This window comes from Ursus americanus, chromosome 2 (assembly GCF_024610735.1).
Source record: "Ursus americanus isolate L20-20 chromosome 2, mUrsAme1.1.p, whole genome shotgun sequence".
Taxonomy (NCBI): Eukaryota; Metazoa; Chordata; class Mammalia; order Carnivora; family Ursidae; genus Ursus; species Ursus americanus.
The window spans coordinates 36,802,826-36,828,924 of NC_142128.1; the positions used below are offsets into that span (position 1 = coordinate 36,802,826).

A 26,099-nucleotide genomic window follows, 5' to 3' on the forward strand; every position below is an offset into this window, starting at 1 on the left:
CTTCCTACCTGACCTGTACTGCACTGGACACTCTGTAGCGTAGCGCTACACTTGCGGATCATTTTAAATAGCTAAATCACCAACAAAACCCACAAAAATGCAAAAAACGTGGCACTCAACATATATAAGACACTTGTATACAGTATGAGAGCTAAAATAAGAAGACACACTGTTGCCTTATTTGACCTCAGCTTGGACCCTCCACACCTAGCAACTAAAGCCTTTCCCATTCTGTGCCGGTCACAGAACGCACAGCACCTAACCTCAAAGAGCACTGGTTAAATACATGAAGGAAGATGCGCCTTTCTCAGACGGAAGCCCTGGTGCTGAGAGGGCGGGAGGGAACGCTAACTGGGTCCTTCCCCTTACCTCACGCCACTCTTTCGCAGGACAAAACCGTCCCAGACCCTCCCACGTGTCCTGTCTTCGCCGAAGTGCCTCCGCTCCCCGTGACGTCACCAGGGGCCGTCACGTGTCGCCCGAAGCCCCGCCCCAGAGCTGACATCATGGCTCCGCCCCTCGCCCTGTCGCCCTGCTCCAAAGCTTACCCGCCTCCTTCTGACAGACGCGCGACGGCGAGCTGCGGAGGCGGCCGTTCCTGCAGCTGTGGCCGCCGCGGGTGCCGCGGGGACGGTGAGTCGCCTGGGCCACTGGAGACAGTTTCCGGCGGAGCACCCCGGGAGCAGGGCTGGGCGCGCGCAGCCCTGGGTGGGGAGGGGGATGACCTCGGACCGCTGAGCCCCCAGCCCCCGCCTGCGGCGTCTGCGCGGTGCATGTCGGGCACTGTGGTCTCCCCGACCCGTGGAGCGCGTCTTAGGCGCACGGACTGACTACATCTCCCAGAGGCCTTTGAGCGGGCGGGGGGCGGCGTGCGCGCAAAGCCCCGCGGGGCCGAGGGTCTCGTCCTTCCAGCGCCTGGACCCCGGCCTGTCTCGGCGTTCATTCGGCCTCGGGCGCCCGGCCTCCCGAGGTAAAGGATCCCCGGGGGCGGCGCAGCGAGACTGTCGCCTCCTCCCCGGGCACTGATGCGATCCAGAGCGGCCCTCGGGGTTTTGACGTCGCACCGTCGCTGGGTTGGCCGGCCACCCGCGGGGCTGCGGTTACAGTTTGGCCAGGCCCTGGCGGGCGCCGGGGTCACTACCTTGGGGGTTGCCCGCCCGCTCCTCCGGGTCCCGCTTATCACACCTTCCACATCCCTGTAAGGAAAGGTGGGGAAACAGCATCTCCTGCTTCCCGCGGCGGCTGGTTTCCTCGAGGAAAGGGGGTCGGGAGGAGGGTCCCGGGGACAGAGGAGCCCCTGCTGAGCTCCTCGTTGACCTTGGGAGGCCCGAGAGGCCCGCGCGCCTCTCCCTCCCCCGCCGGTCCCCGCTGGCCGATGTCTGTAAATCTCTGCGCCCGCACTCGGCCCGCACGCGCCGGGGCTGGCGGGGAGGCAGTGACCGGGCCTGGCTTCGGGCCCAGCTTCGAGCGGTAGAGGACCTTGGTGTAGTTGAACCCATGGCGTCTTCGAGCCCGGCTTTGGGCACTTGTCGTAGGTGTGCGTTTCTGTTTTTCTGTAAATGTTCCCAGGAGGCTTCTCAACAGGTGTCAGGTAAGGAGCTAGCGGCTCGGAATGTCTCCAGTGTGGATCTCAGATCCTCTGCCTCAGAATCACCAGGGCCTTTGTTAAAAGGGCCGATTCCTGGGCAGCTGCCCCCCCCCCCCCACGTTCTGATTCAGCAGTTATGGGATGTGGCCAGGACTGTATTTAATAAGCTCCCCAGATAATTCTTAGTCACATTTGGGGTTGAGAGCCTTTATCCTGAAGTGAGGAGGTTGGAGGTCCTGGGGCATAGCATTTATTCTAGTTTTTGTGTACAGTGGGGCCTGCTGCTGGGCAGGCACTGCCTAGGCAAGTGTGACCTCTCTCCTTGGCACTTTGTTTCCTACCTCGGGGCTGACTTAAGAGTTGGGTGGGGAGGGGCGCCTGGGTGGCACAGCGGTTGGGCGTCTGCCTTTGGCTCAGGGCGTGATCCTGGCGTTCTGGGATCGAGCCCCACATCAGGCTCCTCTGCTGGGAGCCTGCTTCTTCCTCTCCCACTCCCCCTGCTTGTGTTCCCTCTCTCGCTGGCTGTCTTTCTCTGTCAAATGGATAAATAAAATCTTTAAAAAAAAAAAAAAGAGTTGGGTGGGGAGAGGCGTGCGAGCTCTGCCTTGTCCACAGCCCCACATTTAATTATAAAGAATTTTAAACATACATAAAAGTTGAAGAAACTTTACACTCAAATATTTATAGACCACTGTCTAGAATGTGCAGCATTTTATTGTATTTTGTCTCAAATCTCACGATCAGCAGTTCATCTTGTTTATGTGTGTCAAAGTGTAGACATCAGTCTATTTCCCTCCCAAATAATTAAACGTGCCTATAATTAAGTAGAGTCTTAGAATTTTTGCATATTGTTTTTTAACCAGTAGAACACTGGGTGTTGAAGGGTCATCTCTGTCTCCCGTCCTGAGGAGCTGGACGAGTTTGGAGGTTTTTCCATAGGTTGGGCCTTTGGAAGCGGGAAGGAACTTTACATGTGTTCTTACAGAGATTTGAAAACAGTAGGTCATGGCTCTAAAATCACTAAGAGCAGAAACATGGAATGTGTGATGTGCAGTTATACTTCAGGGAACAAAAATGTTTTGGGGGGTGCTAATGAAATGTATGCTAGTAGTCAGATTGCCCCAGCAGGTCCCGTTGACAGTAAGTGATGTAAGTTGTCAGCCTGCATACTCTGTTGCTGCTCTTCACAGTTTAAGTTTGCCTGGTTTGAACCTGCCAGTTCGGTGTGTTTTCTCAAGCTCCAGGGAACAGGGCTGCATAGCCCAGCTTTGAGTCCCTTGGGCTCAGGTACTGTGCTCTGTAGGCACAAACACCAACCCTTAATCCGGTTCAGTTGTCTGAGAGGGAGAGGAGACAGGTCCTGTAGAAATTCATTTCCAGCTTCAGCAACACTATTCAACGGGCATGCACATCTGTTTATTCATGGAGGACACGGGAACGTGGTAGTTAGAATCATGGCACCTTATACTGACATCTCTGTCCTTCTATGAAGTAAAGCCGTCATGCTGGTGAGAAGGCAGCATGCAAGGGGAGCTCTGCAGATAACGTTGGCCCTTCGTGGGGATGAGAGCTAGGCTCGCAGGAATGCCACAAGGTTTATTAGGCCTCCACAAAGGGACTTGGAAGTGGAGTGTACAGAATGGGAATGTGCCAGTTTCTAGAACCCCACAGAGGGTTTCCAGCTCCTCATCTCTGCAGTCAGGACTCTCCCAGGCATGTCTCCTCAGGAGGTGGTAGAGGCTGCATCGCAATTTAGTGCGACAGAGGAGAGGGGGCGCTTGGCCTGGGCCTGTTGCAAAGCCTCTTCCCCCTGAGACGGCAGCCCACCCAGGGAGATGCAGGTCTGGTCGCTGTTGAGCCTGCAGACCAAGCACCTGTCCTGCTCTGTGAGTTACCAGGTTCTGGTGATAAAGGTGAGGTCCTGGGACCAATACTGTCTAGACTCAGACCATGTTGGAGGCACTTCTGTCGCTTCCAAGCTGTGTGACAAGGCGTTTGCCCTCCCAGAGCCTCGCTTGCTACATCTATGATAGGTGAAAAGCAACACCCAGGTGAGATGAAGACCTGTATCCGCTCGTGCGGAAAGGTTAGGATCCCCTAATGTTAGATGAGGTAAAACCAGCATAAAACCACGAAGCGCAGGGTAAGGAAGTCCAGTGACATTCTGATTGTTTCCATAAAAGTGGTTGTGATGTGTTTGGTAATGTCGGATCCGTTTTCCAGAAAATGTTTGTTCATCATCTTTTTGGTGCTTCTGATCTGTGGGTGCTGTGAGCTCCTTTGTGGTCTGGCCCCTGGGTGACCCTGCACCATCGATCTCACCACAAGGAGTTGTCACGAAGGTCGTAACAACGGGATGTGCTGGATACGTAATGTGTCCGTAAGTGTTGGTTCAGTCTGAATCCGGATCTATTCCAGTGTCTGTGTTTTCCCTTGAAGGAGAAACAGAGGAAGGCAGAAGTAGGTAGAAGGCGGGAGGGGTTTCTTGGGGTGGGGTTTGAGAATTCCAATCCTTACTGTTATGGGAGGAAGTGAAACCTATCCTGGTTCTAAGCAACATTAAGAGCAAGTCTTACAAGCTGGGGATGCAGCCGCGAAGGCAGTTGTGTTTGCAGGGGCTGCTCTTAGGAAGTGCTCCGGGCCCACCCTCACCTGGGCTTCGTCCTCGGGGGTCCTTAAAGCAGCCGGGGGCCACACAGGCATTGGTCTTGCGGCCGAGAAAACAGCCAGAGTTAGTGACTTACTGAAGATTGCCAGATATGGGCACAGCAGGGCTGGAGAGAGTGAGGCCGAGGAAAATGTGGGCTGTCCCAGCCCCATCGTGGAAAGTGCTCAATGGAGTTGACTGTGACTTTAAAAGAGGGTCTTCTTTCTGGATTTGGCCATAAACCAGGCACTTTCATCCGGAAGCCAGGGACTCCATCTCTGCTAAGGCTGTGTTCTGCCCCACTGGCTGTGGGTGGTGGGCATTTGGGCAGGAAACAGCATGGGAAACCTAGTTAAGCTAACTCCAACCCTCACAGACTCGCTTTTTCAACGCACCTGTGCCAGGGGCAAGCAGGGCCTGCAGGGACACGAGTGGGAGACCTCCCCCCCACCCAGTATTCCCTGGGTGGGAGATGAGTGAGGTGTGGAGGGAGTCATGGGGAAGGCTAGGGTCTGCTGGAAAGGCAGGGCTTGGAGCGCAGGGGGGAGGTGTGTGGAGGTGGAGGAAGGGTCCGTGGAAGGTCCTTTGGTAGGGGTGGGGTTTGGTTTGTTTGGAGAAGAGTGGATTACAGTCTGGGTGGCTGCAGTAGAGTGTAGTAGAGATATCTGGAACATGGGCCATCTAGACTTTGGCCCTTAAACCTTGAGCAATAGATGAGAGAATGGATCTGAGACCTTTTTGAACCATGGCATTGGCAGGACTTGCTGACAGGTCAAGGTTTAAGGGCCAGAGAAAAGTCTGGAACACCTCTCAGACATCCATCTTAGTGCCCGGTGTACTGCTAATGGCACAGGGCCTATGGGATGGGGAAGAGCTCCTCCCCAGAGTACCAGCCAGGTTGCATTACTTATCTACCCAGACAGCCAGTGTTTGATGTGCTGCTTGGCTCTATGGAGACACTGGCCCCAAACCCCATCCCTGCCCTCCAGGAGCTGCCAGTCTGGCCTGGGGAGGCTGAGCCCTTGACCACAGTGTTCTGTTTCCCCTCTGCTCACAGTGACTCCATTGTCCCAGACCAGGAATCCCTGCCCTCCTTCCTGCAGGGCCCACCCGGTACCTGAAGCCTCCCCAGTGTCTTGACCCACAGACGCCCCTTCTCTCACCTGAAGCACCTGCTGTCATGGGTTCTTGTTTTGGTTTTGCTGAATATCTTTCGTAAATTCTTCGTATGTGTGAGCTGGCTTCCTAGCTCCTTGAGGGCAGGGGCCACAAAGTGAGTGACCCACATAGAGGGGCCCATGAAATGTTGGCTGAATTAAGGAGTCAAGAATCTGAAGGCTTTTCAAACAGGTAGTCACTTGAAAGAAAGAAAAAAATAAACTTGGATAGTGATGGCTCTGCTGAATAAAACTGGCTTTTCCTAGGCCTGGAAGAATTCTGTACTGCTCCAGGCGAGAAGGCCCCCTGTGACCACTTGTCAGCTCTTGGGCTCTGGGGCATTCTATACTGTCTGAGGCTTAGGCCTCAGTCTCTGTCCCTGTGTAGTCAGGCTCAGGTTACACGTATAGTTCTGTGTGCATTTACCTGCTTTATCTGGAGAGCATATGGTCCATGCCATGACCCAATTCTCTGTGGCCTGAGTCAAACTGCCGAAGAAGAAACCATGCCTGATGGAGGTGGGGCCTGAGAACTGACGGTTCCCCAGCTCTAGCAGCCGCCTATTGATATCAGGACTTTGGGGGCCCACATTAGTACATGAGGCATAGTGCAGGAAGTGGAGAGCCGAGGGACAACTGGACAGCCTGATTTCCTGAGCCATCTCACTTGGAGTAAAGTGGACATCCTTTAGTGGCCTGAGGACCAGGCCTCCCTCCCCTCAAGGGCCAGCCCCTCTTCCCTTAGCTCCTCCCACTCTCCTTGCACCATGCCACCCAGCCCCCAGCCCCCAGCCCCCAGCCCCCAGCCCCCAGGGTTGTGCAGGCACACTCCAGGCCTCTGTACTTTTTCTGCCTGGATCTTCTTTCCCCAGCTGTGCACATGGCCTGTCCCGTCTTGGCCCTAATGATCCTCATTCTGAGAAACCCTCCCTGTTGAAAATGGCATCCCTGCAGCACTCCCTTCCCTGCTCATCGTTCCTCCATGGCATGCGTCACTGTCTGACAGACTATATACTTCACCTCTTTCTGTGTTCTAACCCCTCCCCCCCAAACCCCTTGCAGATGTAAGCTCCATTAAGACAGGTTTTCCCCACCTTCAGGGCCTAAGTAGTGCTTGGCTCAGAGCGTGGGCTGGGTATTTATGTGTTGAATGAAATTGCGTCCTGTGCCTGCATTTCAGCTGTCCTGGCTTTGGGAAGGCTGGTGAAGGCCTGAAGGGTGCGGAACAGAGAATACATGTGCTCCGGTGCTCCCCTGAGCACAGGAGAATACAGTTGAGTTCCCAAGTGAACATTCAGTGGCTAGGGTCTAAAGTCAGCTCATAGAGCAGACACCTCATGGTCCACCTGCCCTGTAAAGTCCTCGAGTTGCCTGTGAGCTCAGAGGTGGGCTGGAACTGGGCCCCTGAGTTCCATTCCCCTCCCAAGCCCTGCCCTCACCAAAGGAAAAGCCAGGGGCTGGTAGGCTCACTTCAGTTGTTTCTCTTGTTTTGTTCTGGCCACAGTGAAATCCACGTAAATTCATGCGGTGGAATTCTAGTATGCAAAGCCCTTTGTTGGGAGTGTGAGATCCTGCTTGAGTATAGTTCGGAGAACATGTGAGAAAAGAGACAGAGCCGAGACCGGTGCATCTAGTGCGCCTGGGGCATGAGTCAGGGTTCCTCCCCGAGCAGCTGGGCCTGGCTCCTGTCAGAGAGCAGCCGGGTGGGGGTGGGGGGGCAGCTTGTCTTGCCCACCGCCGTCTCCAGCACCCTGCCTCTGCTGGGGGTTCAGCAAATGTTTGAAGAGTCATGAATGTCAGCTGAGACTGCGGACTTCGTGATCTCTAATGACATTTCTGCCGGGAAGGTGGTCTCTAAGTGTATGAATCGTGGAGAAATTGCACGTGGCCATAAATAAGGCAACCCCAGATGTACCTTGAGCTCCCGTTTCCCCAAGAAGATCCAAAATAGTTCTTCTGTCCCAACTGGCATGAGTAAACTCCCTGGGTCAGATGTCCATTTATAGTGACAGGAATTTAAACTTCATATACTGTGTTGTGCAATGTAATATAAGCTGCTGATTGATTTGTTCCTCACTCGTATGTCCCAGAGCACTTCTGTTCCCACTCTTCCCTTTCTTGGACTTGATGTTGTGGTCACAGACGCCGGCCCCACGTGCTCGGTGGCACAGCTTGTCTGAGTGCCCCCGGCCACCAGGACGCTTCCAGTGGAGAGCATAGCCCCGGAATGTTCTCTCATCTCAGGTTTTTTCCGTTGGTCCTGCAGCTTCTGACTGTGTTGTCTACGGCAACATCCAGCCACTGCAGTGGGCTCAGGAACAGTGACTAATCTGCGACATGTCTCCTGGTTTTGGCTTTTTTCTTTTGACTGATGCCATCCAGGTGACCTTTAGAAGCCTGTCATGCTGACACCAGTGAGGTTGCTGCAACTCCTGTTCTCCATCCAGCTGTTCTTTGTTTAAACTAACTGGGAGGACGCCCTGTAACATGAAGGATGTAAATGCTGTACAGATACTTCTTCACTGTTGGACCAGGCCCGGATGTTGGCTGAGCTCCCCTCCTGGGCCAGCAATGGTGCTACGGGGTTTGAGTCTGAAATAAGATTCTTCCAACTGGGTGTCCGTGACCATAGTGGCCAAGTGGCTTGGTTGCACGTAGGGCCTCGTGCTTTTACCTGGGTCAGAATGGTATATCTTGATCTCAGATAACTGATTAAAATGGAGTCGAGTCAAAGACTGCTTTGGGTCAGCTCAGTGGAGGCAAAGGTAAGGATTTTTTTCTTTTCAGGGCTTCATTTTGATTGCCTAAGTGATGGTTTTTTTAGACTTATCCTGCTTCTAAAATTAGTTGGGCTTTCAGTTCCCAAGCCCTGTCTGCCCAACAGGTGCAGATGACTTGTTTCTTCTCTAGTGGCTGCAGCTGTATCTGTTTTCCTCCCTTTGCTGCTCATTCTCCTCCTGTCTGTACTTCCTCCTCCTGTGTCCAGCTCCGGAGGCCCTCCTGCCTGGAAGGCACTTCTGAAGGCAGAGGAGGTGCTGGACCACAGCTTGGAGGCCTGGGCCTCACTCCCAGCAGCTGCCCCAGCCAGCGGCCCCGCCCCGGGCGCAGCTCCGTTGCCTGGTCAGTCTCTGTTTCATGTGCGTCTGCTGGGGCAGACTTCATGCTGGCTGTCCAGGCAGGATCTCCGAGGCCAGAACTACCTTGGATGGTCTTTATGTTCCAGCTTTACAGATCTAGACCCTCAATGTTACTGGAGTACTGTGAGGCAACCTGGTTTAGAGAATGGACTCGTGCTACCAGACAGATAGGACACCAATATAAAGACCGTAACACCACTTTGGGAGAGAAAACTGGCAAATAGCCAGCCCCTGGGTTTGCTTCTTGGACTATTGCTTTTCCCAGAGATTACAGTCAGAGGCACCTTTCTGGACTGAGGAGGAATACACATAAATTTAACACAATTATAATGAGCCTTTTTTCGGAAAGAACCAAGGAGCTGCCCATCCTAGAAAAACTAGAAAGTACACATAACAGCTTCTGTATGTGTATTTGTATATAAACAGATGATCCAAAATCTTTTTTTTTTTTTTAAGATTTTATTTATTTATTTGACAGAGATAGAGACAGCCAGCGAGAGAGGGAACACAAGCAGGGGGAGTGGGAGAGAAAGAAGCAGGCTCATAGCGAAAGAGCCTGATGTGGGGCTCGATCCCATAACGCCGGGATCACGTCCTGAGCCGAAGGCAGACACTTAACCGCTGTGCCACCCAGGCGTCCCAGATGATCCAAAATCTTAACACCCAGAGAAAACAATTAACATTTGGTGTGTAATATGTATGTAAATATGTACTTTTAAAGTAGAATTCCTACACATACTGGTTTTACAGTGCAGTATCAAGACCATCGTTCTGCCTACAAAATTGGATCTATGTCGTTTTGGGGGGTGAATACAATTACATTATGTAGGGAAACCAGATGGGTAACCAGTCCCTTTGGTGGAACACAGACATGGGTACATGCAGACATTTGCCTGTGAATCTTTGCTCACCTGCCCTCTTAGCTCTAGGACAGATGTGTCGAAATGGAATTAATGAGTCAAACAGAATGTACAGACAGCAGAATTGTCCTCCAGAGGAGCCGCACTGACCTGCTCTGCTGTGGTCCGGTGCTGTTGACACTCGTGCAATCAGAGTGGTTTGCCAGGACTTTGACAAGAATTCAGCATGATGTAAATTGTTCAATTATGATTGTTGTCGTCATCACAGTTCCTAGAAATCTTACTAATTTTTAGTTTAGAACCATTCCTTGAGTCCTCTCTGCCTTTTGATTTTGTTTCTAAGAGCAACCAGTGTATTTTCTCTCTCTTTTTAAATTGTATGCTTCCTTTCTCATGCTCTGCTTGCGGCTCCATAAATACCTGTGATACAAGCAAGAATTTGTGTTTATTGAACACTGTGTGACAGGCTCTGAGCTGTGTGGTCTTCACACACAACCCTACTTAGGCTTCATCACGCCTCTGGAAAGCTGGGGAACCAGATGGCTGGCGTGGGACCGAGCGCCTGGGCACCCGCAGGTGAGGATTCTGTCCTGTCAGCTTGCGCTGTGAACCCAGGGCTCAAGCCTTCTCTTGGGGCCATGGGCTTGGGCTGGTGTAGTAGCTTCTTGGAGCCCTAATACCGATCAGGGAGGAGCATGCGGGTGGGGTAGGATGAGAGAGGCAGATGAGAAAACCAGATCTGCTTTCTGGTCCTTTGTGTCTTAACTTTAGCTTGTTTTGAAGTATTTAGAATTCCCACGGCATCAGATAAGCCCGTGTTCACGTGTAAAAATAAACGGTTCATAGCCACCAGTGATGCTATCTGAGGGAGGGATTGCCTCTTCCGTCCTGCCTCCCATCAGTAAGAACAATGGAAAATGGGCCGCAGGCAGGATTTCCCAGGCCCTCCAGGGCTAGAACTTGGCACTCCAAGGGCATGCTCAGCGAACCCGTGTGGAGGCAGCAGCGTCAGCTAGAGAAAGCCAAGTCAGTGGGAAGTCTGTAATAGGAGCCTTTCAGTTGTGGACCACTTGTTGACATACCTTCAGCCTAACTAGCACTGCATATTTCTAATGATGCTCACATTCCTTCTTTGTTAATTTGGAAATTTAGCAATGAGAAGTAAATTTTGGCTATAGTATGGTTGAGAATTGCTGGAAAACTAGCGTTTCCGTTTTCTCTTTGATTACTGGAGTTAGGTTTGGCTGTATTTACTAGGAAACCCAAAGTTACCAACTTAAATAAGTCTGTTTCCTTCTCACATAGAAGATATGGGAAGTGGTCCCTTTGGTGCTGGCATGGTGTCTCTGTGGTTCTTCCGGGGCCTGGGCACCTTCTGCTGTCCTCAGTATGGCTTCCATGTCCAAGGTCACCTCATGGTCAGGCATGGCTGCGGGAGCTGTCACATCCGTATTCCAGGCAGCAGACAGGAGGGCAGGAGGACACCTTCCTATGAGTCCTTACAGCACTCTGCTTATGACTCATTGGCCAGAGCTTAGTCATGTGGTCACAGATGACTGCAGGAAGGGCTGGAAGTGTCTTAGTCAAGACCCTGTTGTCCTGAATAAAAACAGAGTGTGGTGCTCCAGGTAGGGAAACAGGTTCAGAGAAATTCAGTAACTCGTCCAGGGTCATACAGTCTGTCATGGTGGGCAGGATGCCCATGAACCCTGTATTCTCAAACTTTATTGCTGGTCATCAAGAAAGGAAGTTGATGGCTTTGTGTCTGAAGACTGAGTGGTTCGGGAAGGGGGCACCACTCAGGTGAGTGGGCTGGGAAAGAGGAGTGCTGGGGCACTGCTGTGGGGGTGCTGTGGGCTTCCTGGCCCGTGATCCTCATCCTGCCTTTTGGCCCAGGTTCCCTGTGGGGGTCCACGGTCTATGTGCTCTGGCTGAGCAGCCCCTGTGGCCAGGTGCCTCTGAAGCAGTTGGGCAGCTTGAACGTGGGCTCCAGTCTGTGACCTGATCACCCTCGTACCCCCTCTCAGGGACAGCCTCCTTCCTTCAGTCTTTGACTCACCATCCAGCCGCTCTTCATATCCCATCCTTTGCCTGATGGTCTCATTAACTCCACCTCCTCCTGGCTTGCTTGGAGAGACAGTCCCTGATCCCCAGATCATGTCCAGTTTTCCTGTGCTTTCAGAGTCTCCTTGACTTTTTTGCACACCCCTGGTCACACTTTGTCATTATGTTTGGTATTTTTGGTGTTATGATTTAATACCTGTCTCCCCCCACTCGATTTTAAGGTTCTGGAAGGCAGGGACCGTGCTCTCACTTCCTGCCATGCTACACAACTACCATCATGAAGAGACAGGTAGTTATTCCTAGAAGACTCACTGTCCCACCCTCCAAGGGCCTCTGTGAAGTGGCCACCACACGGACTGTTCTTAAACCTGCCCCTGGGGACTTGGGAGAACAGGACAGTACGTGGTGTTGCCCAGGGAGTCATTGGCCATCCCTGGCAACTAAGTTCCCCAGTCAGCGACACCTCGTGTTGCCTGGTCCTTACATGACTTCTGCACATCTGTGTGTCCGTTCTTACATGGCCCCTGGGGTGGGCAGGTGGGGTACAGATGATGCAGTCACCTGTGGGCCAGAGGACCCAAGAGGTTGTTTGGCTTTTACTCTGGGCCTCCAACCCTTCCTGACCAGTGGGTGCCTGTCTGTTGTTCAGCATATGGGAGGCTGGAGGCAATGTAGAAAGCTGTTTTTCAGTTTCCCCAACAAATCCCAAAGTCCTACTTCTGGCCAGACGCCTGGAACCTGCGTCCTGGGGACTGAGGAGCCCCCCTGAGGCCAGCTGGAATCCTAGCCACTATGGCTGCTGGGAAGGTGAGTTCCTTTGGAGAGGGGCCCCCAGGAAAGGTGATCCTGCAGTTGCTGCTGCCTGGCCACCACCCTGCCACCAGGGTCTCACGTAGACATCCAGAGTCTCGGGGCAGAGCGCCCCTGCTGGGCCATTACTGCCTGTGAGGTTGCCCGAAAGCAGAGATGGCCCCTTAGGAGGATTGCTAGTATCTCTTCAGGAGTCCCGCAGAGCAGGTGGCCTTAGCTTGGCTGTGTCACGGATGAACTCTCCTGGGCTGGGCCACTCAGGTGGGTTTTGATTCCAAGTCCCCCCGGATCCTGTGAGGAGCACACACCACGGCCCCCACAGTTGTGGGGGCAGAAGCTGCCGTGGCAGAGACCCTGGTGCCTGTTTTGTTTTCCTTCGTGTTGGAAGTTGTTCACAATAAATGGCGATATTAGCAGGTGCCATTGTTCCGTGTTCTTGTGTGCTGGGTCCGAAGCTGCTCCTCTGGGTATTTTGCACACAGTTTATTCTAAACCTTGCTCCCACCCCTGGAGGTAGGCATGATTACCCCTGGTTACAGATGAGGAAATCTGAGGCTCAGCGAGGTCATGCGGCTACAAAGTGGTGAGCCGGGTCTGAGCTGGTCCACTGCTTCCTTTCAGGCCAGGCGCACCGCAGCCTGGGTGGGGCTGGGGTGCAGGAGCAGCAGGCTCAGGCTCAACAGGGCGGGCCGCTCTGGGTCTCTGTGGCAGCCGAGCCCCTTGTGGTCTGAGGGGCTTCCTGTAGCACAGCAGTACTCAAAAGGTGACAGGTGCCGTTTCCTGGGAGCTTCCAGAGGGCTGAAGGTCAGGACTCTTTATGGCAATGCTAAGATGCGGTAACAGTGCCGTTCTCACCGTGTTGGCCTCCACATCTGTGGTGCAGAAGCAGCGAGGAGTGAACTGCTGTCTGACTCAAGGCAGAGGCACCAACCTGGGCTCGTCGTTGTTGGGATGATGCTCACCACACCCACAGGCCTCATTTTAAAAAAAACAGTAAAAATGATTTACTGTATTAAATCATCTTGACCCTCGAGTGCACATCTCAACTATTCTGTGTGATGAAACATGAGACTTCCATCACACACACATGGAGTATGACCGATGCCTCAGGGAAAGCACATGCACAGTGGTTTGAATTGTGAGCTGAACTAGCTATCTCATGGAGCTCCAGGTTTACTTGAACAACTGACACACAAACTGTGGTTATTCACACTTGGGGATTTAGTGGACATTCTCTTGAAAATGAACAGTGAACCCACTACTTCAGGGAAAACAGCTGACCTTTGTTTTTGTAAATGTCACCAGTGATAAATTGGTTAATCTACTTGTGGCCAATGATAAAATTTGAATTTTCAAGTGAAAGTTAGAATTTTGGAAAACTTGTATCTGCCACTGCAAGCTTGACAGCTTCCCAATAGTTAAAGACTTTTCTGATGAGATTGGTGGTGATACTAGCCATGTGATTTGAGTGGGGGGAATATTATATAAGACACATCGGCACTGTTCTGTCTTCATAATCGGGGCTCATATTGTGAACCGATGTTTTCCAGATGACCCCTGCGTGCGGTTAGAAACCATGCATGTGTAAAAGCCATTCAAAATGCAGGGTAGACCGATAAACTGTAACAGAAGAAAGAATTCATTAAACATTCAGATTCCATATTGCAGCTAACCTTTGAGACACTACCCCGGTCAGGTTTGGGTGTGGTATGGAAGAATGTCCACAGTTACGTACCTGAAGAGACTCTTCAAATGCCCCTCCCATTTCCAGCTGCTTATCTTTGGGAAGCTGGGTTTTCTTCACGTACTTCAACCAAAACAACGTAGCACAACAGACTGGGTGGAGGAGCAGACAGGAGAATCCAGCAGACTTTCCGTAAGCCAGAAATTAAAAAGGGTTGCAGAAATGGAAAACAATGCCAGCTGTCTCATTATTACAGTTGTTTTGGAAGGTAGTTATTTTAACTATTTATGCTGACATGTAATGAGTTTTTTGATGTTTCTTAATGAATTAATAAATACTTTTAAAAAGTCCTTATCTTTTATTTCTAATATGGTAAGTATTGATAGATATAACCCACAAAAACAAACCCTTTTTAGAATACTCAATAATGAAATGTAAAGGAGTCCCGAGACCCAAAACATTGGGGAGCTGCTGCTCTAGCAGATTCGTGTCAGAAAGTCCTCTTTCCGGGCACTGCCCTCACTGCCCTGTGCCTCCACCTCGGCCTCATCCCCTGGTGCCCTTCTGGGTCCTCCAGGAGCGCCCACTCGTGTACAGATGAGGCTTAGCATCAGAACGTCCCTCCCTGCCCTCCTGGTGTGAGCTTCCTCCAAAAAGAGAGTGTCAGTATGTGTCCCTGGCAGGTCCTGTGTGGTGCAGCGGAGACCGTGGGGGCAGGGTGGGTATCCCTTGGCGGTGTGCAGGACCATTCAGACTGCAGAATTGGGTTTACAGCTGTGGTTGCAGCCGGGGAGGAGTGTCTCCTGCTGGCCTGCACCCAGGCCCTCCCAGCTCCCATGGGCAGCCTGCCTGGGTCACTGTAGGCTGCTGCCAGCTGGCCCAGCTTTGGATCAACAGCAGCTCTCTGCAATGAATGATGAGTAGTTGGGAGCTGAGCAGAATGCCAGGGCCTTTCCCAGGGCCCCGAAGTCTTTGCTTTGAATTCCTCTCTGGGATGTGGGGGGATCCAGAGGAGAGCTGCTGAGCTCAGTGCACCAGGAGATGGAGACTCCAAGCCTTCTCTCTCTCACCAGGGATAGAAGCTGCCCATCACAGCTCTGTCCTAAAATTGTCTTCTTTTCAAAATTTTAGTTATGCAAATAACACAGAGATACCTTTTTGTTTAAAATATGTGTAAGTCTGTGTAATGACAGAAAGCCTCACCTCTCTTGACCTTTGGCTGCCAAACTTTCAACCCCAGAGACGATGATCTTGGTCTGCGGTGTTTCTTCCCCATCTCTCATTTATAACCATGCACACACACACACCTGTCCACACCTGGATGGGTTCTGCTTTTGGGGGGATGTAATTATAATTCACATGCCATATAATCCACCGTTTTAAAGTGCACAGTTCAGTGGCTTTAGTAGGTCTGAAGAGCTGTGCTGGCATCACCACTGTCTAATTCCAGAGCCTTGTCATCCCCCCAGTAGACCTGTGTTTGGACCTGAAAGTGCTCTGCTCCCCTGCCCAGTGAGTCTCCCAGGTACTGGGCATGTGTCGTCACTGCTCTGCACTCAGCCTGGCCAGGAGGCAGGGGTTCTAGTCCCGAGAAGACTGAGGCTCAGGGAGGGTCCATGACTCTCCCAAGGCCACCGGCTTGAAGCCCAGGGCTGTCTGACTCCAGAGCGCCACACTCTCCATGTGTGCCCCGTTTTCCCATTAACTGACAACTGACATGGAGCAAATCCTTGCCCTTCTGTGAATGGGAGAAGGGGGTGGGTTCTTGCCTTCCTGACCCCACATTGGAACATTGTGTTCTGTCCTTGGAGCTCTCGTCCTCAGTAGCTGCTTAGACTATTGTGTTGGGTGCAGACAGGGCCTGGGCTGGGTGGGATGGGAGGAGGGGTGGGACATAAGGCAGTTTTGCTTGTTTCATGGCCCCAAACCCTAAAACCCATAGCAGGCACCTCAGGACATCATTTCCTTCCTCACACCTGGGGAAACTCAGCTTTCCCACCAGCTCATCAGAGGAGAAGCAAGGGGTGCTCCTTGGGCGTGAGGCCTTGTTCTCTGTGACATGGCTGAGGGTGGGACTGGGTTTCCAACACTGGGGTGCAGAGCAGAAGTTTCTATTCTGCAGTGGACCTGCACTGAGTGCTAAGCAGCGCCAGGCTCCAGGGGCTGCTGGTCCAGCAGGTGGGCTAAGGAGGCGAGCTGTGGGCAGCTCTGTGGAAAAGGGCCTGGCTCTATGTCTGGCACAACTGTGTCCTGCCCCCAGCGGCCCCAGCATCTGCCATTCTTGGAAAAGTGAAATGAGCTCGCAGTCAGTGGGTCCACAGACAGATGTGAAGACAGGCTTCATCTCGTTTTAGGGGGACTTGAATAATTCAATTCTACATAAAACTACAGTGGTTGCTAGGCTGTGTTTGTTATGGGCGCAGGGGCCAGATTGGGCCTCAGGCAGCCCCATTCTGTCTCCCAGAGGGCTAAGGAGCATGTGCAGGCCTGCCCTTACCTCTCTCTTGCCAGAGACCACTCAAGACCCTCTCTCCTGGGCATACTGCTACCGCTGCTGGGGCGCCCCTAAGTCTGTCCCCAGACCCCTGGGGCCTTACTGTTCCCTGTGGCAGGCTATGGCCCTTTCCATCCTAAGGGTTTTCTTGCTGATCTCCTGGAAACAGGCCAGTATTAACAGCATGGAGAGGCTGCAGGCACAGGGTATCTTTTGGACGCCACAGCACCTTCCCAAGAGTCTTGAGCCTTCTAACTTATCAGCCACCTGGCCCAAGCTGCCTCCCTGCCCTGGTAAGGGTCAGGACCATGACTGGCAGGCTAGCCTCATCCTGAAAATGCACTCAAGGGGACACTGATCTCTGTCATCTAGTACTCTAACCTCTGCTCTGCACACATTTCCAAATACTGCTTAGTTTCAACCTAGACTTCCAACCTCTGGAAAATAGCTGTCTCCCAAGGGCCAGTGGCTTCTAAAGTAGGAGCCGTTGGCACTGGGGCAGTGGCATGTCACTTTTATCCAGGACTAAGTGGGAAATTCCTCAGCACCCCAAAACTGTGCTGAAAAACTGGTAAACGGGAATTTAAAGCTCAAAGAGAAACCGTTGAAAACACCAAAAACGCTGATTGTGAGCCCGTGTGACCCTGGGTGTGACGTGAGCTGTGTTCACCTCTAAAGTGGAGAGATGTTGGTAGGGCTGCCCCGTAGGGCTGAGGAGGACAGCTGAGCACCTGTAGCAAGCACCCTGGGGTGTCAGGATTACTGCTTCTCTAGTGCGTACTCAGTACCATCTCTTGGACTCTGCAGTTCTGTGAGGCATGGAAGATCCATGTCCCTGGAACACACTGCCCTCATGGCCTGCATGGGGTCAGCGTCTAAGAGAACTTCATTTACGATTCTTCCTTCTTGGGGCGCCTGGGTAGCTCAGTCGGTTGGGCATCTGCCTTCAGCTTGGGTCGTGATCTTGGGGTACTGGGATTGAGCCCCTGTGTCGGGCTCTCTGCTCAGCGGGGAGTCTGCTTCTCCCTCTGTGCTCTCCCTCTTCAATAAAATCTTTTAAAAAAAACACTCTTCCTTCTTGTGTGACGTGCTACGGCGCACTGAGAGCACCTCTGCTTCCGTGTGGAGTGGAGCCCATGCCCTGCTGTTCTGGGTGCCCCCTCTCTGCGCCCTCACACTTCTGTGCCGCTGGGGTCAGCACCTCGTTGGCTGGCCAGCTGCTGAGCAGTCAGCTGGATCTCCAGTTCTGAGAACCAGCAGTGGCAACACCTTTTCATCCACAGAATCCAGAGGGTGCAGAGCGATGTACAGAGCGTACAGTCCTCTGGGCCCCAGGGTAGCCCCTGTTCCGTGCGATAGACTTAGGGTTTTCAGGCAATTCTCAGTTTCTTCACAGTTCATATCTGAGAGGTCGGAATGGGAGGCTGAGAGGCCTGTTTTGGGTTTCTGGGCCTGCATGCTGCCTTCACTGAGCTCCCAGGACTATAGGCTTCCCTCTTCTCTGTGGGGAACTGCAGACCTCGGGGGCTTGGGTCTTGCAGCCCCTTCCATAGCTTCCAGTAACCGACGCTCCAGCGCCAGCGCAACGTCAAAGTCGCCAGGGTGCGATCTGAGAGTCCACACTGGCATTTGTAGCGTAATTTGAGCAGTGTGCATTTTTACCGGAAAACTGTTTTGCTTTTGGACATGTGATTTTTTAATTTTTAAGATTTATTTGAGAGAGAGAGGGCACAGCAGGGGAAGCAGCAGAGGCAGAGGGAGAAGCAGACTCCCCGCTGATCAGGGAGCCCGGTGCAGTACTTGATCCCAGAACCCCGGGATTATGACCTGAGCTGAAGGCAGACGCCTCACCAACCGAGCCACCCAGGTGCCCTGACGTGTGATTTTTTTTTTTTTAAGATCATAGCATTTTTAGTTTTTGTTGCACCTTAGACAACATAGTTTTGTGGCATGCCTGTTGTTTTATAGTGGGAGGCACTGGGAGTTGAATTCCAGGAAAGTTCACAATTCATTCTTTAGAAACCCCTCTCCTTCATTTTCTTTTCTAAGATTTTATTTGAGAGAGTGAGCAAGAGAGAGAGAGCACAAACTGGGGGGAGAGGCAGACAGAGAAGCAGACACCCCGCTGAGCAGGGAGCCCGACGACATGGGGCTTGATCCCAGGACCCTGGGATCATGACCTGAGCTGAAGGCCGACGCCCAGCCAACCACCCTGGTGCCCCAGTCTCTCTCCTTCATACTGAAGGTCCTGCCCCCAGTCTCTGCCACAGTTGACAGCTCCAGAAGGTAGCTGGAGGGTGGGTGCGGGTGTGGAGGGGAGGGGAGACAGAGGAGCAACAGCCATGCTGGCCGAGGGACAGTGTGGAAGAGAGTGGTGGTCCAGTCAGTGGGTGGCATCCATGTGGTGCACAGCAGTGCCTGCCCCGGGTACAGAGGATGGCTCAGAGTTGGGTGGATACCATGGAACGGCTTTGTCCTGTGTGCCAGGCTTGTACCATCATTATGATGGCAGAATTCCAGAAGCAGAACAGTGCTCTAGGAAACTATGGAGCTAGATGTAATGCTGAAGAAAAAGTTAGAGGGTGGCACAAGTGTTGTGTGCCCTCTGGACACAGAGGGACCGGGAGGACCCAGGCTAATTCCTCTCTCCTAGCACCGGAAAATGCTCCAGTGACTCACCAAGCGCAGTGCACCTTTTCTTCCTGGCTGGATTCCTGGGGAGCTGGGGCTGTGAGATAGTGGTGCCAGCCAGCAGCATCCCAGATGCTGGAAGCGTAGGAGTTGGTGACAGGTGCTGGCCCACATTTAAGACACTCGGTGGGATATGAAGTTTTCTACAGAAGCACGACAAGCCTCTTTTTCTGCCATCAGGAGGGCGCCTGGTGGACTGGCAAGGATCTCCAGGCCCAGCACACACAGCCAGTCCTGCCTGGAAGGGGACTTTGTGTGATGTCCTTAGGGGCTCTGTGGCTTCCCTTTCTCGATCATGCGCAATTGAAATTCACCTGCGGGCAGGGGTGGGTGGGAAAGTCATGCAGAGTCCTAGACTCAGCTCTACTTATATGCCACGTGACCTGGGTAAGTCCCATCTTTTCTTGGCTTCCATGTCTTTGAAGGATTATTTTAAGTAGCAACTCAGAAGAGCAGGTCATAATATATACAAGCACTCGGGAAGATATTCTGCTTCATGGTGGCCAAAGAAATAAGTAACCGAGTGTCATTTTAATGTTACAAGTTAGTGATACAACAGTAGTGTCCAAAGTTTGTACTGTGAATTGCCATCATCCTTCCCAAGGGCACAAAATGGTCATACCCTTTGATGTAATAATTTCACTTCTGGTGAGTTTAACCAAAGAAAATGATCCAAGAAAGGGAAAGAGCATTAGCCAGAGGTTTTCCCTGTTTTTTATGACAGTAACAAGCAGCATTCTAAATGCCTTAATAACGGCTGGTCAGGTAAACAGTGATGGGCCCATTTTAGGGAATATTAAAATTGATGGTCATGGAGTCTTGCAAGATGGACAAAATACATAGGACACGATGTTAAAACTGTCAAAACAGCAAGTGTATAAAAATATATGTGACTGCATACAGACGGGCAGGGACATGCAGGGAGACTAGCTGCATTAAGGTGGCGAGATTGGGCAATTTTATTGTTTTTTTAATAAGTTTTATTGACATATAATTATCTACCATATGATTTCCCCATTTAAAGTGTGCAATTCGCTGGTTTTTAATATATTCACAGAACTGTGCAACCGTCATTATAGCCAGTTTTGCCACATTTTCACCACCCTAGAAGGAAACCCCGTGTTCATCACTCTCTGTTCACCCCCACCCCCCAAGCCCATGACAACCATAAGTATGCTTTCCATCTCTGCCTTTGTCTGTTCTGGGCGCCTCGTGGAAGGAGTCGCACCGTGTCTGGTCTCTCTCACCGAGCGTCATGCTTTCCAGGTTCATCCGGGCCGTAGCAAGCTCATTCCTTGTCACGGCTGGGTACATGTCCACTGGAGGCGCACAGCTATTGTTTATCTATTTGCCAGTGGTTGGACACCTCAGTTGTTTACACTTTTCGGCTACTGTGAATAATGATGCTGTGAACATTCATGTACAAATTCTTGTGTGGTTTTCAGTTCTCTTGGGTGCGCACCTAGGAGCGGAATGACTGCGTCATGTGGTAACTGTGTGCTACCACAGGACAGCCATTGCGCCATTTCACACGCGACCCTCCAGCCCCCAGCAGTGTGAGGACTCCAGTTTCTCTGCATAATACTGGTTCCTTTCTCACTGTAGCCATTCTTGTGCTGGTACCTCATTGTAGTTTTGATTTGCATTTCCTTTAGGCTAAGTGTTCAGCTTCTTTTCAGGTGCTTATTGGGCATTTGTTTTTATCTTTGGAGAAATGTGTATTCAGATCTTTGCTGCTTTTTAATTGGGTTGTCTTTTTGTGAATGAGCTAGAGTTCTTCATATAGATATTTTAAATACAAGTCTTTTAGCAGATCTGAAATTTTTTTTTTCTGTTGTTCTGTGAGCTGTCTTTCCACTTTCTTGATGGTGCCCTTTGAGGCCCAAGTTTTTGTTGTTGTTGTTTGTTTTAAAGATTTTATTTATTTGATAGTGAGCAAGAGAGAGCAGGGGCAGAGGGAGAGGAAGCAGTCTCCCTGCTCAGCAGGGAACCTTATGTGGGTTCATCCTAGGATCCTGGGATCATGACCTGAGCTGAAGGCAGACGCTCAACCAGCTGAGCCACCCAGGTGCCCCAAAGCCCAAGTTTTTAATTTTACTGATACCCAGTTTATCTTGTTTTTCTTTTGTTTCTTGGACTTGGTCTCTTGGGCCCTGCCATTGATCTGTGACATTTAATAAACTGACTCCAGGCTCCTTCTGCCCTGGCAGGGTTCTAAACTTCCCGCTGGCAGGGTTCTTGGACAGAGCTGCACTAGGAAAGCTGCTGCCACTGTGTGTCTCTTTGTACTGTTGAGAATTTTTTCTAGTTCATATTATTTTGTTAAAAATATTAACTGAGCTTCACTTCAAAATGCTACTAATTTCTAACCTTCTATGCTGAATAGAGGGAAAGGAAGTGCCTTGCTAAGGGAGACAGGATGCTGACCCAAGGCAGGAAGGCCCCCTGGTTTCCTGCTTCTGCCCCAGGGCCCAACAGCAGGTGCTCAGTGAGCCTTGGGAGGGAAAGAGATGAGGGAAGTGTTTCACTCTGCATCTTCCTTTCCACCCCATCCTCCACAAAAATGGGGGGGGCAGGGGTCCCTTGTATGCAGCTGGCTCTAAGAGCTGCTGGGGTGGGGAGAAGCCTGCTCTCCTTTCTTCCTGCAGTGGGTGCGTGTCTGTGGTAGCTGGTATGAGCCTGGAGTGGACGACCTGCAGCTGTGAGAGGGGAAGGGGAGCTAAAGAGTCGGTGGACAAGCGGGTTGCTGCTGTGCTGGTGGGAACCAGCTGAATGTGGTAGGGTGTGTGGTTGCAGCTCTTGCCCTAGTGCTGAGGCTCTGCCTGTGATTCTCCCCCAGAACAGCTCCCTAGAGCCCTGCGTGTCTGCTCAGGCCAGCAGCGGAAGCAGCCTCTCCTGACTTTCCCTTCTGAGTACCTGGGATTTGAGGTAAAAGTCTCCCAGATCCTCTCCCACAAGCACGGTGCTCTGGTACCAAGGCAGTCTGCTGCCCTGGGGGGGGGGGGTCTGCCTCACCAGCTTCTGTCCTCGCAGGGCACCCTTGCCTTCTGGCTTTGACACAGGAAGCAGGGAAGATGGTGGATGGTGGCGGCTCTGAGCCGCGTTATCCTTGGTGATGGTGGGGCATCTCCAAGGCCTAGAGGGAGCCCAGTGACTTTAAACTGCTCTACTGAAGGAATCCACCCCAGTCCATGAGCCCTGTTCCCCACCCAGAGCGCAGAGATTGACGTGGAGGAGTGAAAGGCCATCTGAGCTGCTGGGGCTCAAAGGACTGTCACAGACCCGTGCCTAATGTCCCCGGCTTTCCTTCCAGGTCCAGAAGCAGCAAAGATGTCCAACGAGCCGCCCCCTCCTTATCCTGGAGGCCCCACAGCCCCCCTTCTGGAGGAGAAGAGTGGAGCCCCACCTACCCCAGGTAGGGTTCAGCGCTCCTGATGGTCCTCTCCCTTGCCTGTCCCAGCTCCTAGAAGCTGGTACCTGGAGCACTCCTCCCACTGACCCGGAAGCCACTGCCCTCTGAGCTCCCTCTCCTTGCCCTTCTCTATCCAGGCCGCACCTCCCCAGCTGTGATGCAGCCCCCTCCGGGCATGTCGATGCCCCCCGCAGACATTGGTCCCCCACCCTATGAGCCACCGGGTCACCCAATGCCTCAACCTGGCTTCATCCCCCCACATATGAATGCAGATGGCACCTACATGCCTCCAGGTAAGTAGGAAAAGGGGAGCCCAGAGGCCTGCCCAGTCCAGCATCCAGCATGTTATCTGGGCTGCCATCCAGCCTTTGCTGCAGGTAGGTGGTCTTCCTGCCCAGTGTTTTCTCAGGGCTGGGGGGCGCTGATTGTGTGGATAGAGGACATGGGAGAGTATCCTAGAGTAAAGCACTGCTGTGCAGGTACTGTGGGGAAGCCACATGAATCCTGGGCCCTGCCGGGAGGAGGGCTAGCTCCTGGGAAAGCCCCTCAGGCACAGTGGCAGGTGCTGACTCGAAGGTGCTGTGGGGGCCTCTCTCTGCCAGGGTCCTGAATCCATGGGGAGGCCTGGGCTCCTGCTCACCCAGCATTCTTCAGGACTCCTCAGGCCAAAGAAAGGCCCAGGGCTCTTGCATGGGTGGCCCCAGGTGAGGTGGGCCAGTCCCTGGTATTTCAGTGCAGGATCTGACACCGATGGGGCCAAGAGCCCTGTGACCACGAGAGGGCTGGGCTGGTGAATGGCAAGGCTCTCCCTCCTATGGTTGAGGTCCCCTGCGTATCAGAGGCAAGGGGCAAACACATCAAGCTGAGATTGAAGAGAGATTAGGCCTTCTTCCTAGCTCTGCCATATCTGGCTGGGCCAAGTAGCTTTTCTGTCTTGGTCCTCACAGGGCTGGGAGAATGAAGATCATCACCTTGGCCCAGGGCCCAGTTCTGGAGGCCTCCCTTGTGTCCTGGGTGCTGGGGGCCACATGGGGCAGGTGTCAAGCTGTAACCCGTCTTTACTCTGTCTTCTGTGCCATTCCAGGTTTCTATCCTCCTCCAGGCCCCCACCCACCCATGGGCTACTATCCGCCAGGGCCCTACCCGCCGGGGCCCTACCCTGGCCCTGGGGGCCACACCGCCACAGTCCTAGTTCCTTCAGGGGCTGCCACCACAGTGACAGTACTGCAGGGAGAGATCTTCGAGGGCGCCCCCGTACAGACAGTGTGTCCCCACTGCCAGCAGGCTATCACCACCAAGATCTCCTATGAGATTGGCCTGATGAACTTCGTGCTGGGTTTCTTCTGCTGCTTCATGGGGTAGGTGGTGTGGGCACTTGGCTGGTGGGGGCTGTGCCCACCTGCCGCCGAGCTGGAGTAGGCCCGTGCCTTCAGTGCCTTCTCTTCCGACCTCCCCGTCTTCCCTGTCTCTGATTCAGGTGTGATCTGGGCTGCTGCTTGATCCCTTGCCTCATCAACGACTTCAAGGATGTGACGCACACGTGCCCCAGCTGCAAAGCCTACATCTACACGTACAAGCGCCTGTGTTAACTGAGCCAGGACTGGACTCCCTCCTGTCAGGCTGGCCCCCTGTGCTTTTGCTCCCCTCGCTCAGTGGCTCGCTTCCCTGCTCCCACTTGGGGATGGAAGCCATTCCACCAGTCCCCTGGAAGTCTTGTCCTCTTTGGCTTGCCCTTCCCTGAGCATCTGACTCTTCCGGCAAAAACTTTGTTGGATTTGAGGCCAAGGATCAGCAAGTGGCAGGGGGATAGCACTGAGCCTGTGTGTTGCTGGTTTGCTTGATGTTTGTGATCAGGAAGAGAAGCTGGGAAGGGTCTCCTCGCATGGTCTCCTTGCTGGGGTCTCATTCCTCCATTTCTGTACACAGTATAGATTTGGTCCTAACTCTCCCTGGGACCAAAAGCAGCCAGAGCAGACCTCGGGCCTGCAGTGGGGCTGTACCTGTAGCCATAGTTATTTCTGATCTCCTGGGCCAAGAGTGGGGGAGTGGACCCAAGCAGGACAGGGTCCCAAGGCCTAGCTTTGTTTCTGGGGTGCTAGAGGTAGGCATGATGATTGGAAGGATGACTCTGGCCCTTAGAACTCTTAACACCCTGTCCAAGTGCCCAAGAGTTCCCTCGGATAAGGCAGAGAGGTCAGCACACCTGCAGGTTATGGGGTGAATGGTTAGGCCCCAGCTTGCCAAGAAGGGACTCGCCTCTGGCCCCCACCCGGCTCCCTTTCTGGCCACCCCTCTACAGATCCCCATCTTTGCCAGGGCCAGAAGGAATGCCCAGGAGTCTAACCCATCTGTCCATACCATATCTTTGCTGTATATCAGTAAGACCTTTGCCCAGTGGCTGGTGTGTCCCAACAGGACTGGAGATGACAGAGAGAAGGGGCTTCCTTGCAAGCACACTCAGATTTGTAGTGCACTCTCCATGGATCCTCTTCCCAGTAAATGCTGGGCCCTAGGCCCTGGCTGACTTGGTGTCACTGTGCTTGTTTCAACGGCAGGTACTGCAGCAGGAGCAGCTGTGGCACTGGACTGGGACAGGCCGGGGACAAGGAAGGAGCAGCCCCAAGTGGCGGAAGTGCCCTGGTGGACACCTGCCCTGGGCCTGAGCCCACACTGTATTTCCTGAATGGTTTGTCTGTGAACTTGCTCATGTGGACCGCTGTATCCTGCTGCCACCCCTCTCCTGGTCTCGCACTGCCACTGCATGGCCTCCTGTCACTGTGAATCACGGCTGGTCTCAGTTTGTAGTTTCTCATTAAATTGGCCCTTTCACTCCCCTGCCCTGGGCCTCTGCTCTCTTGCCTGGCTTCCTTCTTTGAGGGAGAGAGGGTGGGGGCTAGAAGTCGTCTAAGGGCAGGGACTTGAATCCTCAGGGTCTTTGTGCTTCTGCTGTACTGACTGCCCAGGGATGACACTAAGTATCTGATTAAACCACACCCAAAGCGGGTGTGGACAAGCCCTGGGGTTCAAGCTGTGACTGGGCTGGGGTAGGAACTGGCTTCACTGCGCTCGAAGGGCACCTTCCTATCTCTTGACACTGGTTTCACCCATCTTCATGCCACGGCATCTCCCCACACGATTCTGCAGGCTGGAGCCCCCTGGCTTGAGCTCGGGGTCATCCCACCCTGCAGGCAAATACTGTTGCTCCCTTAAGCAAGATAAGAGTCACTGGGACTGAGGCTTTTGGTCTGAAGGCTAATGGGCAGCCAGTCAGCCCCCAGGTTCTGAGCCAGCTCCACCCCGACCCCTCACCTGAACTGTGAAAATGGGTAGGCTTGGTCAGTAGTTGAAGACAAGTTTTCCCCACCATTTAACCCTTTTCTGAATAAAACTTTTGCAGATCCTCAATATATAAAACAAGAAACTGATTCCTATCAATAAAAATATTTAAGTTCACATTTGTATCTTAGACAATGAATTGTTGTAATACAAGTATATGCCTTATATCCTTACTTATAAATAAATTATTTCAAAAAGTAGGAAACCTCCAAAGCACTT

General features: G+C 52.6%; 1 protein-coding gene across 7 annotated transcripts; it reads left to right on the forward strand.

Moving 5' to 3' along the window:
- Positions 1 to 505: 505 nt before the first annotated feature.
- Positions 506 to 25,997, forward strand: CDIP1 (cell death inducing p53 target 1). Of its 7 annotated transcripts, none has more exons than XM_045784820.2 (6): positions 506 to 633; positions 21,972 to 22,060; positions 22,446 to 22,547; positions 22,682 to 22,837; positions 23,629 to 23,902; positions 24,022 to 25,997. In XM_045784820.2, the coding sequence occupies exons 3-6, from the start codon at positions 22,463 to 22,465 to the stop codon at positions 24,131 to 24,133; spliced, it is 627 nt and encodes a 208-aa protein (XP_045640776.1). In that variant the 5' UTR covers positions 506 to 633; positions 21,972 to 22,060; positions 22,446 to 22,462; the 3' UTR covers positions 24,134 to 25,997. The 7 variants fall into 7 exon arrangements, with proteins under 7 accessions (XP_045640776.1, XP_045640781.1, XP_045640778.1 ...); XM_045784822.2 differs by having other exon boundaries at positions 538 to 633; positions 21,977 to 22,060; XM_045784819.2 differs by lacking the exon at positions 506 to 633 and adding an exon at positions 817 to 970.
- Positions 25,998 to 26,099: the final 102 nt, after the last annotated feature.

Excerpts from the sequence above, each read along its gene's own strand:
- CDIP1 (XM_045784820.2), top strand. The coding sequence starts at position 22,463 with ATGTCCAACGAGCCGCCCCCTCCTTATCCTGGAGGCCCCACAGCCCCC. Across the intron at positions 22,548-22,681 it reads TGGAGCCCCACCTACCCCAG|GCCGCACCTCCCCAGCTGTG; the intron begins GTAGGGTTCAGC and ends TTCTCTATCCAG. Across the intron at positions 23,903-24,021 it reads TTCTTCTGCTGCTTCATGGG|GTGTGATCTGGGCTGCTGCT; the intron begins GTAGGTGGTGTG and ends TCTCTGATTCAG.